The sequence below is a fragment of the Calypte anna genome, chromosome 15, assembly GCF_003957555.1.
Source record: "Calypte anna isolate BGI_N300 chromosome 15, bCalAnn1_v1.p, whole genome shotgun sequence".
Lineage (NCBI taxonomy): Eukaryota > Metazoa > Chordata > Aves > Apodiformes > Trochilidae > Calypte > Calypte anna.
The window spans coordinates 11,670,030-11,683,509 of NC_044261.1; the positions used below are offsets into that span (position 1 = coordinate 11,670,030).

Consider the following 13,480-nt stretch of genomic DNA (forward strand, 5'->3'; position numbering starts at 1 on the left):
AGGGGAAACAGGACCAGTACAGCTACAGAAGACCCAACCTAGGAAGCTCCCAAGATGGGCCATCAGGGTAATTATCACACAGCACTGGAAGGCTATGGAATAGGTCTCCTGAAATGACACTATAAACACATGAAGTTAGTGGACGACCTCTAGACACCAAACTGTAAAGATTAAAGAACCAGGAACAGCAGGTAAGCCTAAGTGCCAATACTTAGGTCACCTGAAAGCAGTAACATTCTAGTATCAATAAAGGCTACATATTGATCTCAGATCTCATTTTCTAGGTTCACTTCAATGATAATAAACCAATTATTTCCTCTAGTTCAAATTCAATTAAGATTTTTAAAAATATAACTTAGTGTTACTACACAGGAAATTCAGGGAAAGTCAGCCCACTGAATTTCCACTTACAAATCAGCAGCAAGAGACTGCAGTGGCAGAAACATGTAAGCAAAGGCAGAAAACACCAAATATCCACTTACTTCCCTGGATCTGGCATCTGTGTGCAGAGCAAACGCAGTGACTGAAAGCTCTTCCGGATCGAATGGATGTTTGCCATTCCCATGAACACTACTTCACAGTTTGGATAATATTCTGTAGGGAAACATCAAAAAAGGAGGGAAGGGTTTGTCCTCTGTAAGGACAAACTAGCACTTGGAGTGGGGTAGGTACCCCAGATATGAAAACACAGCACAGCACACCTGGGAGGAGTTAGCAAAGGGTTTGTCTATTTATTCTCAACATTCCCCTTCACGTTACAAAAAGCAGACTACAAACCTATGGGAATAGTGATATTTCTGGGCTTGAGGTGATAGGATGTTTTTACAAAGACTGAGGAACATCCTCCAAGACTGAAGCACAGACAATATTTAACTGATAACTTACGGATGTTCTCAATTTGGGGAACTACTGGATATTTGTATAGATCTTGTACATTCCTTTCCCTAACCACTCAAAGGCTGAAAGGTTAATTCTTTCACTGCTTTATTCTGAGTTTCTGTTGCAATGAAAAAGTGAAAAAGGGAAAAGGACTACATCATAGCAAACTTGGCAAAGCCTGGAGAAAACTTATGCAGCTCAGATTTAGAGACAGTAAAAAACTGGAATTTTTCTACAAAGAATTCAAGAACCAATACATAGGAACAACATTAAGCTTCCTGTATACCCTGCTTTTCTGTTTTGAGACTTTATTCTCTAATGATGAGCTATTTAGTAGTTTTAGAGGTGTTAAATTAAAAAAAAAATCATCTTTTCTTACTGGTGGCTATGTATCCGAGTGCAGCAGCTACTGCAGCAAAGACCAAACCAAGAATACATGGTCAAAAATAGATTTTGTTATCTACAGTTTATCTGTCTGGTGATTTTTCTAGACTCTCCACACATGGAATTTTAACAGGCTGCATTCATAGCCAATAGTGACCATAAAATATCTTGTAGCAGCAACAATTTACAAGTGCCAAAGAACAGAGAAAGCAGTAATTGCAGATGTATTACAAATGCAAGATGAATCAGGATTTCAGTTGCCTTATGATACAAATGCTGAAAAATGTTTCAGCTTTAGAAAAAATGCTGAGAAGTTGCACTGTGCACAACCACTCTCAAATGTCATTATTATCCTCTATCCTCAGTGGATTTTTACAAATTTGCCCAGTTTGGGTTTGTTTTTTTTTTAAACATTAACACACTGAACACCTTTGTCTCTCTGGTTTTTATACCTGACTCAGCAGGGGAACACAAATCAGCATATTCCACACAGTTCAGCATTTACTGAACACTGTTACCAGCTGGTTTTCTGCTTTGAGAAACAGACTTAATTACCAGCTAAACCTGCCCTTTTGAAGGGCTGATTGATAGCTGGAGTGATCCAGAACTTTCATATAGATGAATAGGACTGGCATCCATGCAGTCTGTTCAAAACCCAGTACTGAAGTGTTTCAGGGTGATTCCATGTGAGCAAATCCTTTTTGATTCCCTTCACAGGGAACTTTGAAGACTTGGAAGAAAACCCTGCTCACCTGGGCACTCACAGCCTCCACCTTTGGCTCTGTTGGCCACAGCTGCTGCGTAGGATCGGGCATCCAAGATCAAAAGCTTCTGAGGCTGTATTGCCAAACTCTCTGCTCCTGAAGCATTGGAGATTGAGGAATCTGGGGAGGAGGATATGCAACTGATGAGTAACTGAAAGGATACTTCTGAGACTGCTTAGGACCTGATGTGTGGCTGTAAACACTTCACTCAAGTGTCACAATGCATCTGCATTGACATCCAGAGACTGGAGGACACACAGTGAGACACAAAGGATTGAATCTGTTACAGTACAGGTAAGAGTTAAGCTTTTATGTAAAAGCTCTGCCCTTTCAAGGAAAGGAAGTGACAAACTTACCAAATTCAACATCAGAGAGGTCCCCACCATTGGAGAAATCTCTGGAACAATTTCCATTCATTAGCTTTGTACTGTTGGACCTTGAATCTGAGGCACAGGCTTTGGCAACAGACTGGACAAGGTGTTCATCATCTGCATTCCTCCAGCCCCACCAACTGACCTCAGGCTGCCCACAGCGGGAAATAACTGCCCCATTGCTCTGGTGCCTGAGAGAGGGAAGAATAAAAATAACAGTGGGGTATAAGTGGAAGAATCAGGATGAAAAACACAAGAGATTGAAAAATTAAATGGTGCACTCCAGTATTTTGATTCCTGCCAGGGACCTCTCTCATTCAGCAGTTATCTTCAACCTGTCATTCCATGGCAACGTATTCCATGTGCTTCCCTCCAAAATGCTGACTGTGCCCACACAGTCACTGAAAGGTAAAAGTCAAAGCCAAGGTCAGTAAGAGAAAAAGCATTTTTCTTGCTCAACAAGGTTGCCTGTTGGCCAGTGAAAGCTAGGGAACATTTTGGAACAGCATATGAGGCATTAAAGAGGTATTCAACCCCTGTTGGGCACCTCTTCTGCTGCAATACCACAGTAAATAAGAAAGCTCAAGTTAACTCCTACAATCACATGAATCACAGAATGGTTTTATTTGGAAGGAACCTTTGGAGACCATCCAGTCCCAATGCCCTGCATGGGCAGGGACACTTCTCACCAGCCCAGGTTGCTCCAAGCCCCATCCAACCTTCAACACTGCCAGGGATGGGGCAGCCATAACCTCCCTGGGCACCCTGGGCCAGGGGCTCAGCACTCTGACACTGAAGAGTTTATGCCTAGCCTAGATATACCCTCTTCCAGTTTAAAACCATTTCCCCTTGTCCTATCACTATACATCCCTGTAAAAAGTCCCTCCCCAATTTTCCTGGAGCCCTTTCAGATAACCACAAAATGCTCTAAGGTCTCCTTGGAGCCTTTTCCAGGCTGAACAACCCCCAACTCTCAGCCTGTCTTCATAGGAGAGGTAAAACTCATGCTAATTTTAAAGCTGGAAGACATTAGTAAAAAGACAGGATTCCCTTTTTGATCATTTTTTAAAAGCAAGAGATACCATCAATGAAATCCAAAGAATGTCTCAACTCAGGTAGGAAATACTGTCAGAATGGCATGTTGGTATCTGATGGTAACCCAAATCCTTACATGTGCACAATGGTTCTGTTTCTAGGCACTCCCAGTGAATCCCAGGAGTTGGTCCCTGACCACAGCAGAACCAGCTCTTGAAGCCGACGTGGTTCAGGTATTGCTCCACCTTTTTGTATCCCAGGATGTGAAACATCTGCAGCTCTACTTATTCTGAAGTTTGGTATTAACATCTCTTGGAAAGAACTGGCTCTGCCATCTCCTTTTCAGCTGCTTCTCTATGTGTGGGTTTTCTCCATCCCTCTTCCTGACCCTTACACATAAGCACCAGTGTGGTGGTAATAAAATCCACAAGTACATTTTGCTACAGACACCAGAATAGCAGTGAAAAAAGGAAACACTGTTTTATTAACAAAATATTTTTCTTCTAAAATGAGAGAAATTGCAAGCACTCTGGATACTTGATAAAACTTGAGGACTGGTAAATAGTATACAGAGGTGAAACAATAAAATAATCTCTCAAGATTATTGAAAAATGACCTAACTTGAACACTAAAAAATATATACTTTTTAAAAATGCCTGAAGAGTTATAGTTATTTCCTTAAATTTCACCTGCCTTCTTGTACTAATCTTGACCAGATTTCAAGTAATTAAAACATATCCAACCACTGCCAACACTCCAGGGAAGATTTAAAAGCTCTCCCCTACAACCTATTATCAAAAAGAAGACTGAAACATTATGACTGCAATTTCACTCTATGTTGGCACATCCCAGTGCTGCCAAGAGAAATGTAAATCCCTGTTCACTGAAGTGTTTACATTTGGCATTCATGTTCTCCTTGACCTTCAGCAGCACTGCCCTGAGTTCAGAGGACCTTAGCCCCAGCTCTCAGCATGAAGAGTGGCCCAAGCAGAGAAGAGACACAACTTCACTCAGGTCACACGTCTAGTCAGTGATGGCAAGAAATGGAACACCTAGAAATGTTTGCTCCCTGCCTTGTGTCTCATCTGAAATACTCCACCACCTACCTACATGCTGTTGTTCTCTGTTTAAATGGCCCTCAGCTACATATCCCTTTAAGCCAAGGGACATCTAAGGAATGCCATTCTTGCCCAGGACACCTACCAGAACCCATAAAGGTGCCTCTAGGCAATGCTGTTCTTGCCCAGGAGACCCACCAGAACCCATCTTATCAAGTAAGCACAAGCTAATTCCAGTTCCTGTATGTTACCATGCAACAAGGGATTTTACTTTCTTCCTGCAAACAAACTGTCTATCTCTGCTCCATGCAGTTTGGAGTTCTTTAATTCCCTCTAATAAGGCAAGAGCACAGAATGGTGAGGGACAGACAGGTGAATCTTTAAGCACATTTAAACGCTCCACTTGGACAGCCCTGAACAGGCAGGAAGCCCATCCAAACCTCTAAATCTTCACTTTTTTTCCTTCTCACCACTGTTGTTGGAGGTGTGACAAGCTGGGTTAGGGTTTGTTGCCAGGGCTGTCAAGCCCTTGCCAGGCTCTGAGCAGCTCCACATCTACAGTCACCACGGGCACAGCAGCAGCTGCCTCACAACCCACCTTCCAAACAACCCTCACCTCTGGTGGGGGCTCCTCCCTGCAAAAGCTCCACATCATCAAAGAGGTTGTGAAATCGTATTTTAAGTCTTCTTGATAGCTCTTTTGTAATTGGTGCATATAAAATTCCTTCAGTGAGAGGAAGCAACTGACATGGCATTAGCTGCAGCAAAGACAAGGCACTTCCAGCAGGTGCCAGCCGTCTGCAGGCTGAGGAAATGTTTCTGTTGAAATGAAAAACCTTCCAGGAACAGCTCTATTGATATCAAATTAGTTCAGGGGAAAAAAACCTAAACAAAAGAAAACACTGAAAGGCCACCTATTTCCCTGCTACTCTTGCTCAATTAACAAAAGAAAATAATCCACCCGTATTATGCATGTAAGAAATTGATTCTGAGCACCCAGAGCAACTCATTTATTTTTACAAATGCTCTCCTAGATTTCATTACTACCTGCCTGCAGAATTGTTTTTATAGGTTCATAAGCAGTTATATTTTCATCTTCAGGTTCTTGTCTCCCATTTATACCACAAATACTGAAGAATCATTAGGCCAGAAGTCGAGTTCACTGATAGCTGTGAAGCCCTAATGCTCCTAAGCCTGCACAAATATGCAATGTTTGGATGTCCCAGCAGAAATCAGCAAACAATTCTATTTAGGGTAATGTTGGAGGTCCAAGGAATCCCACTCATTCCAACCAGGCTGGCCACGGGAACAAAAAATAGCTGCCAGTTCAAGTGTGATTCTGAGGTCCCTGGAGACAGAGCTGGGGATAAGAAGGTGTCACGCAGATCTCAGTAATCATAGAATCATAGAATCCTTGGGGTTGGAAGGCACCTCGAAAGATCATCTAGTCCAACCCCCCCTGCCAGAGCAGGGCCACCTAGAGCACTTCGCATAGGAACGTGTCCAGGCGGGTTTTGAATGTCTCCAGTGAAGGAGACTCCACGACCCCCCTGGGCAGCCTGTTCCAGGGCTCTGTCACCCTTACAGGAAAAACATTGTTCCGGATATTCAACTTGAACCTCCTGTGCTCCAATTTACACCCATTACCCCTTGTCCTGTCACTGGTCATCACTGAGAAGAGCCTAACTCCATCTCCCTGACACTCACTCCTTACATATTTGAAAACATTGATGAGGTCACCCCTCAGTCTCCTTTTCTCCAAACTAAAGAGACCCAGCTCCCTCAGCCTTTCCTCAGAAGGGAGATGTTCCACTCCCTTCATCATCTTAGTAGCTCTGCGCTGGACTCTTTCAAGCACTTCCCTGTCCTTCTTGAACTGAGGGGCCCAGAACTGGACACAATACTCCAGGTGCGGCCTCACCAATGCAACCAAAAAAGATTTTAAAAAATTAAACTCTCCACTGTTTGAAGACTTAATTTCCTAACCTGCTGGAGAGACAAAGCACAAGGCAGCCTCTACAGAAATTACCCAGTAAATCACCATTAGAGAACTATAAAGCTTCTCTAAAGCAGTGTACAACTATGATGTACAGTACACCTCTGCACATGCTTGATCTGCTTTGTGTTCAAGCAACCTTTTGATTACAACAATAAATCCACCGAGTTCTTTGTACTTTTAAAGGCAGGGAGACCTAACAAAGGTTTGAAGAGTTCCCTCTGTGGTGTCTCAACTACCAGTACTCTGGTTCAACTGAAGAAAAAAAAACCAAAATCATCTCTGCAATTCATAAATATAATCCAGCAAGCCAGGGTCAGCTACAGAAATACATGCCCATGTTTCTTTCAAACAAAACACAGAATCAGGGCAGAAGCTCAGTATGAGATTTTTCTAAAAATCTCATCATAAACCAGAAGCAACACTCCTGACAGTCAAGGCTCAACCAACCAAGCAGCTTTGAAGACTGTCTCTAACTCCAGCCCATGCATAGTGTCCAGGTCTTGAACACTTTACAAAACAGATGAGAAATTTTTTGCTGCCAAGTGACTGTGTCTCTCTCCCAGTGTTCAGCATCTGAACCAAGTTACAGGATGAATTTTAAAATATTATTACTTAATTCCCCTGAGGTAAAGCAGAAAGAGCAGATTTTTAAAGTGTGATCAATACTGAAACTAGTAGCCCCAAAATCATCTTTAACAGATAAAAAATGCTGAATGAGCTTTTGATCCTTAGTCCTCCTCAAAAGGAAGAAAAAACCCTATTTTTATGGCAATATATATAGAGAGAAAACGACACATGGCTTTCCAATCATACGGATCATCAACCACCAGCTGATGGGAGTTCTATCAGAGCCAGAATGATGAACTGGTTGTCTTGAAAAATCTATTACTAAATGTCAAGATAAGGAAAAAGAAATGAAAAAAGAAACATTCCTCCCCCTGACTGTAAGATAAAAAGGAGAAACTGTGCCATAATCTAGCATACACTCTCAGAAAACTGAATGCCTGGGATTAAACAGTTTCAGTCTGTGAGGTCTTTTGAACATTTCACTCTCTCCCATGAATGCCCTTAAATGCCAGCTGTACCTTTAATGCAAATAGTTATTTCCTTCTCCTCTATATAATATAGTGAGGGAAGAGGGAAGGACTCAATGTCCCTGCACCTGAGGTGCTCCCCAATTATGTGACAGCAGCATAAAAGGCCCAAAGTTGAAAACAAAGCCACATAAGTGAAACTTATTCTCTTTTATACATATATATATTATATAGATATATATATATAACATACATATACATATTACATGTTACATATATATATAATATACACACATACAATAAGACTTTTAGCATTCTTCTGGAAAGCAGTTTTCACAGAGCTGAAGAGAGGATGGAACAATTTCTTAACATTCAAAACCAGACTATGCTAACTCTTTATTATTTGGAAAAAGAAACGGATAAAAGATAGGAGGATTTAAAGATAATTTGTTCTCCTCTCACAGAACTCTTAAGCTAGGTACATAATGTTTTGTGGCCTACTCTTAACCCTTGACCACGTGCTCCTCCAACACAGGCTGTATGAATTTGTCAGCTTGACTGCTCTCTAAATTTAGCTTCCCACTCAGAGAGCAGCTTTTCCTCTCTCTGTTTAGAAGGAATGGGTGGCTAGGCAGACTTAATGGCATTATCAGTATTCATTATCTTTTTAATCCCTTTCTCATCTGATTTTTTGAAGAGATTTTAAACATTTATGGGAGGATGACTCCACCAGGAAGGTATTAAACGACAGGTTCCACAATATTTGCAAGAAACAGATGCTGAAATATACTTCTTATTAAACAGGCTGCAAAAAACCAAACACAATTTTGTTATGAAGAATTGCTGGGCTCAATCTGAAAAAGATACTGTCTAATTAAAACTAAAATACATAGATAGAGCTAACATATACATCCTTCAGTAATTTGAGATATGCATCTCCCTTAAATAATTCTGCATTTGTCCTTGCCTATACTGCAGTCTGAGTATTAACCAGATGAGAATCAGAGAAAAATGAAGGGAGTACCTAGCCAGAGGTGTCATTTAACATTTCTTTAGCTGTGTGATGTCTATTGTTTTCATTTTCAAATTAAAAAAACCCATGAAATCCATCTGAACTGACATGGCTGCCCAAGGAATGACTTGCAGAAGATGTAAATGCTGAATACTCCTACAGTATGACTTTGTAATGAAAAGAGAGATAAACAATTATTCCCACTTATTCTCAGAGTGAACAAGTAATGGTGCCTTAACTCATTTATGCTTGAGAGTGGCCAGTGTGTGCTGCTGCCTCACATACTCTTGCATAGCTATAACCCAACACACAGATAGGTGGGAAATGCAGAGACAAAGATTCCAAGCTAACTGGCCAAACAGGTCAAACTTTGTTGTTAGTTAAATGCAGGTCTGAATGTTTTCCTCATGAAGGGGTTCCCTGTCATCCTTTTTGACAATTAGACACTCAGGCTGGTTTTGTTTTTTTTTCATTTCTGAGGCCCTACACCACTTCTGGGAACCTTTGGAGTGGAAAAGCAGGACCTCACCCTAGACAGAATCCCAGAGTGGATCAGCCTCAGTACCCCTCTGCCAGACAGGGGAGAGAGGATTGTACCTGGATTCACTGCCTCTCCCCAACCTAGTTCTCCAACTCCACCCTTGCAGGTCCTGGGACTTCCCACAGCATCTCTTCACATGTTAGGCATGCAAAAATCTAGCAGCATACAAGCCAGACCTCTTTAAAATATTATTTTAAAACACTTCTAATGTTTTCCTAAAGCCAGGAATATCTGGGGCCCAGAGGAATCCAAACACCTTTCCTTACAAGCCAAGATTCCCAGCTGCAACTTATTTCAGTCTTTATTTGCAAGAACACCCCATTTACAGCCTGGTGAAAGGTGTTCCACCTGCAAGAGCCTCACCTGTACACCACAGCAGGGATACGCTTCCAGGACCGAAAACTTGCCACACTCTCCAGCTCCTTATCTGTGATCCAGGCAGGAACTATGATTTCCTGGGGATAACTCCCACAGAGCCTGTAAGAAAAGTGGTGCAAAGGGTTAAATGTAAGTGATTCAGAGAAGTTACACGCTTCCCAGACTAGCTGTTCATCTCAAAACTGCTGTTTTGTTAATTTTTTTCATTGCATATTCATTAAAACTCCTCCTTGCACGTACAAAAAGCACTCTGAAGATCAAGGGGCAGAAATGCATTTTAGAATTGAAAGATTCAAGTTGGTGTTCTCAGAAAATTGTAAAAAAAATAGGCAATTTTTTAAACTGCTGCTGAAATAAACTGCACAACAGAAGAGAAATCCCATGTCTCTGTGCTACAGAATTAGCCACTTGATTCCTGGGTCACAAAATTCAGCAGCAGAGCCACCCTGGGCTGCTGGATTCAAGACAGAAAACTCATGGAAAAAGTACACTGGCTAATTACCCCTCACTGAAGGCTGGAGCCTGAGTGCACTGGCTTACACTTGACTGGTAAACTGGAACTTTCTTCTGCTTGATGCATCTCCTCCTCCAGAACTTACCTACTAAAGCCACAACTGCCCATGAGGACAGCCAAGCAGTCAGCAGTGACTGCAATATATTGCTATATCACACACCACTTCATCCCCATAAGGATTTCATGCAGGACAGACAGGAACCTGTGTCCAAGACCATTCTATTCAGAAAACCACATCCATCAGCCTGAAAAAAATGCACTTTATCAAGTGCTGTCCACAAGAAGGAAGAGTAGTTTGTGTCACTCTGCTTCCACAGGGCATGGAGAAGTTTTTCTCCTTTTTCTTTAGTATTAAATATGTCAGGGATTTTTTTCTCCCCTAGATTTGTAGAGACAGATATTCCTCTTGCAGCAACACCAGCTGCCAAGTCATTATCCTGCAAAGCCAGAGCAATGAAACATTTCAAAATGTACTCCTGGTTTTGTTCTGGATTGGATTAGGGACCAGCCAGCAGTCTCTGCCCTACCACCTGTGAACAGATGAACACCTTCCCCTGCTCCTCCAGCTAGAGACCACACTTGTTAACCCAAAATGGGCTTTCCCTTATTTTCAGGATCCACAAGATTAACTCCTCCACATCAATTTTTTTAAAAATACAAGTCCTTGACCTAAGTTGGAGAGTAAGACACAACAATTTATTTATTTTTTTTAATTCAGTCAACAACCACTCTTTGCTCAGCCTTCACTTTCTTCCATTGGAATATTTATTCTCTAAGACATCCTCCAGCAGGCACTTCAAAATCTGGTATTCTTAAGCCTACAAAAACTGTAGCAGCTAAGAAAACATAAAAGAATACTTGAAAATCACGTTTTTTCCTATAAAACAAAAAAAAATCATCATTCTTACTAGGAACTGCAGAACTTGAAAAAAATTCCAGTCATCTGCTACAACAAAATTGGTGTTTTGAGATGCCATTTGGCTGTGAATCAGCAACCCACATAACTTACTTGTACTTCTCATTGATGTTGGAAATCCTCCAGGCATTGTTCATATCAAAACCCATCCGCTCCACTTCATTTTTAAACCTTGAAGTTACATGTTCTCCTGGGTATCAAAAGCAGAGAGAGAAAATAAATGCAAAATAAGATTCCTACCTTGCAAAATAGTTGAGGAACCACCACTACACACATACTTCTGAAACACTGAAAAGAGAAAGGAACAGTCCAAAAAAACCATCTCTACTTCATAACCCTGTTTTGAAAACCCAGATCAGAACTCATTTGTGCTCCAAAATCCCACTTCTGGGAATTCATCTAAGAAACAATAACACCTGAACCAAGCACATCAACAAAAGCAATTTATATCCATCAGTCTGAGGGGAAAAAAAGCATAGTAGTTAGAATTTTGTATCAATGAGAAGAATGTGAGAGTTAGTAGTTAGGATTTTCTATCAGCTGATATGGAAAAAGGTAATAACATGGTGTGGGACTTGGGCAGCCTTCATTTAGCATCCAATTTCAGCCACAGGTCTCCTGTAGGAAAGACCTGGAATTTAACCTGCATTTTGTTTTTTCATCTGTAAATGGGACACTAGCCTTCCAGGAGCCAGGTGGACAGAAGATAAAACACATCGAGCGTTTGACTCAAATATCAGTCAAGATCCTCAGAAAATCCTGGATTAAAATACTAAAGGAACTGGAATGAGCTCTCTTTATTTCCTAATTTTTTTTAAAGTATACAAAAATAATAAGAAAATATAAAATGGTAATAAAGAAAAATATTCTGACAAAGTCCAGAGACTTAGAAAGTACTAAATCAACATGTAGAAGAGAATGATGTTCTAAATTTCTGGGTTCACAGAGCTAAGAACTGTGATAAATTTAATGACCATGTGAGCAACACTAGATAAAATTATTCTGAAAGCCTGTCCATTGCTTGTCTCTTTAAATTACTGTATCATTAAATCATGAGGCAAAGCATCACCCAACAGGAGAAAAAAAAATCTGTTAAAAATTACTGCTTTAAGTATCATCTTTCCATTGTGTATTTCAGAAAACCCTTAAAGACTTGTAATACCTCAGATATCTGTAGTTACATATGTATCTCCAAGATGTAAATGTATACGTGTCTCAATCACTTTTTAAGTGACATTACAGAACAATTAGAGGTAAATACAGAGAAATAGCTAAATTAGGAATAGAGATAGCAGCCTAACTACAGGACTTAGTTACTGAAAGGAAAGCTATAATGTTATTTATTCCTACAGTTTACACACTGAAAATGGTATACTGCAAATCTTTACATGCTTTACAGTATGTACCACATGGAAGAGATTTGTTCAATATCTTCATCAACGACTTGGATGAGGGTATAGAATGTACCCTTAGCAAGTTTGCTGATGACACTAAGCTGGGAGGAGTGGCTGACACACCAGAAGGCCGTGCTGCCATTCAGAGAGACTTAGACAGGCTGGAGAGTTGGGCAGGGAGAAACATGATGAAATTCAACAAGGGGAAGTGTAGAGTTTTGCATTTGGGGAAGAACAACACGATGGCCCAGTATAGGTTGGGGGCTGACCTGCTGGAGAGCAGTGTAGGTGAAAGAGACCTGGGGGTCCTGGTTGACAAGAAGATGACCATGAGCCAGCAATGTGCCCTTGTGGCCAAGAAGGCCAATGGCATCCTGGGGTGCATTAGAAAGGGTGTGGTTAGTAGGTCAAGAGAGGTTCTCCTCCCCCTCTATTCTGCATTGGTGAGGCCGCACCTGGAGTATTGTGTCCAGTTCTGGGCCCCTCAGTTCAAGAAGGACAGGGAAGTGCTTGAAAGAGTCCAGCACAGAGCTACTAAGATGATTAAGGGAGTGGAACATCTCCCTTATGAGGAAAGGCTGAGGGAGCTGGGTCTCTTTAGTTTGGAGAAAAGGAGACTGAGGGGTGACCTCATCAATGTTTTCAAATATGTAAGGGGTGAGTGTCAGGGAGATGGAGTTAGGCTCTTCTCAGTGGTGACCAGTGATAGGACAAGGGGTAATGGGTGTAAATTGGAGCACAGGAGGTTCAAGTTGAATATTCGAAAAAATGTTTTTCCTGTAAGGGTGACAGAGCCCTGGAACAGGCTGCCCAGGGGGGTCGTGGAGTCTCCTTCACTGGAGACATTCAAAACCCGCCTGGACACGTTCCTATGCGAAGTGCTCTAGGTGGCCCTGCTCTGGCAGGGGGGGTTGGACTAGATGATCTTTCGAGGTGCCTTCCAACCCCAAGGATTCTATGATTCTATGATTCTAAGAGATCTGCATAATGACATTAATTTTCTTACCCTTTTTGAAGGGTAAAATATGAGAATGACACTGTGTGAAACTGGAGAATAGTCACTCTTCAAGGCACACAGCAGTAAATCTCTGGACCTCACTGAGCTTCATCACTTCCCCCCTTTACATCATGTCACAGGTCCAACAGCACCACAAAAAAGAAAGAGTTGTGCACTTTCTGCAGAAAGCTGCTCTCAGCATCA

At 41.4% G+C, this 13,480-nt stretch overlaps 1 protein-coding gene across 6 annotated transcripts in view; it reads right to left on the reverse strand.

Annotated features, from left to right (window-relative positions):
• MTMR3 (myotubularin related protein 3) overlaps positions 1 to 13,480 on the reverse strand; it is a 76,689-nt gene that overhangs the window by 16,034 nt on the left and 47,175 nt on the right. For all 6 annotated transcript variants that reach the window (XM_030460791.1, XM_030460790.1, XM_030460789.1 and 3 more), the window contains 5 exons: positions 10,979 to 11,075; positions 9,441 to 9,554; positions 2,384 to 2,589; positions 2,016 to 2,147; positions 483 to 594 (listed from right to left, as the gene is read on the reverse strand). In XM_030460791.1, the coding sequence (XP_030316651.1) occupies positions 483 to 594; positions 2,016 to 2,147; positions 2,384 to 2,589; positions 9,441 to 9,554; positions 10,979 to 11,075 (661 nt within the window). The remainder of the gene's footprint in view (positions 1 to 482; positions 595 to 2,015; positions 2,148 to 2,383; positions 2,590 to 9,440; positions 9,555 to 10,978; positions 11,076 to 13,480) is intronic.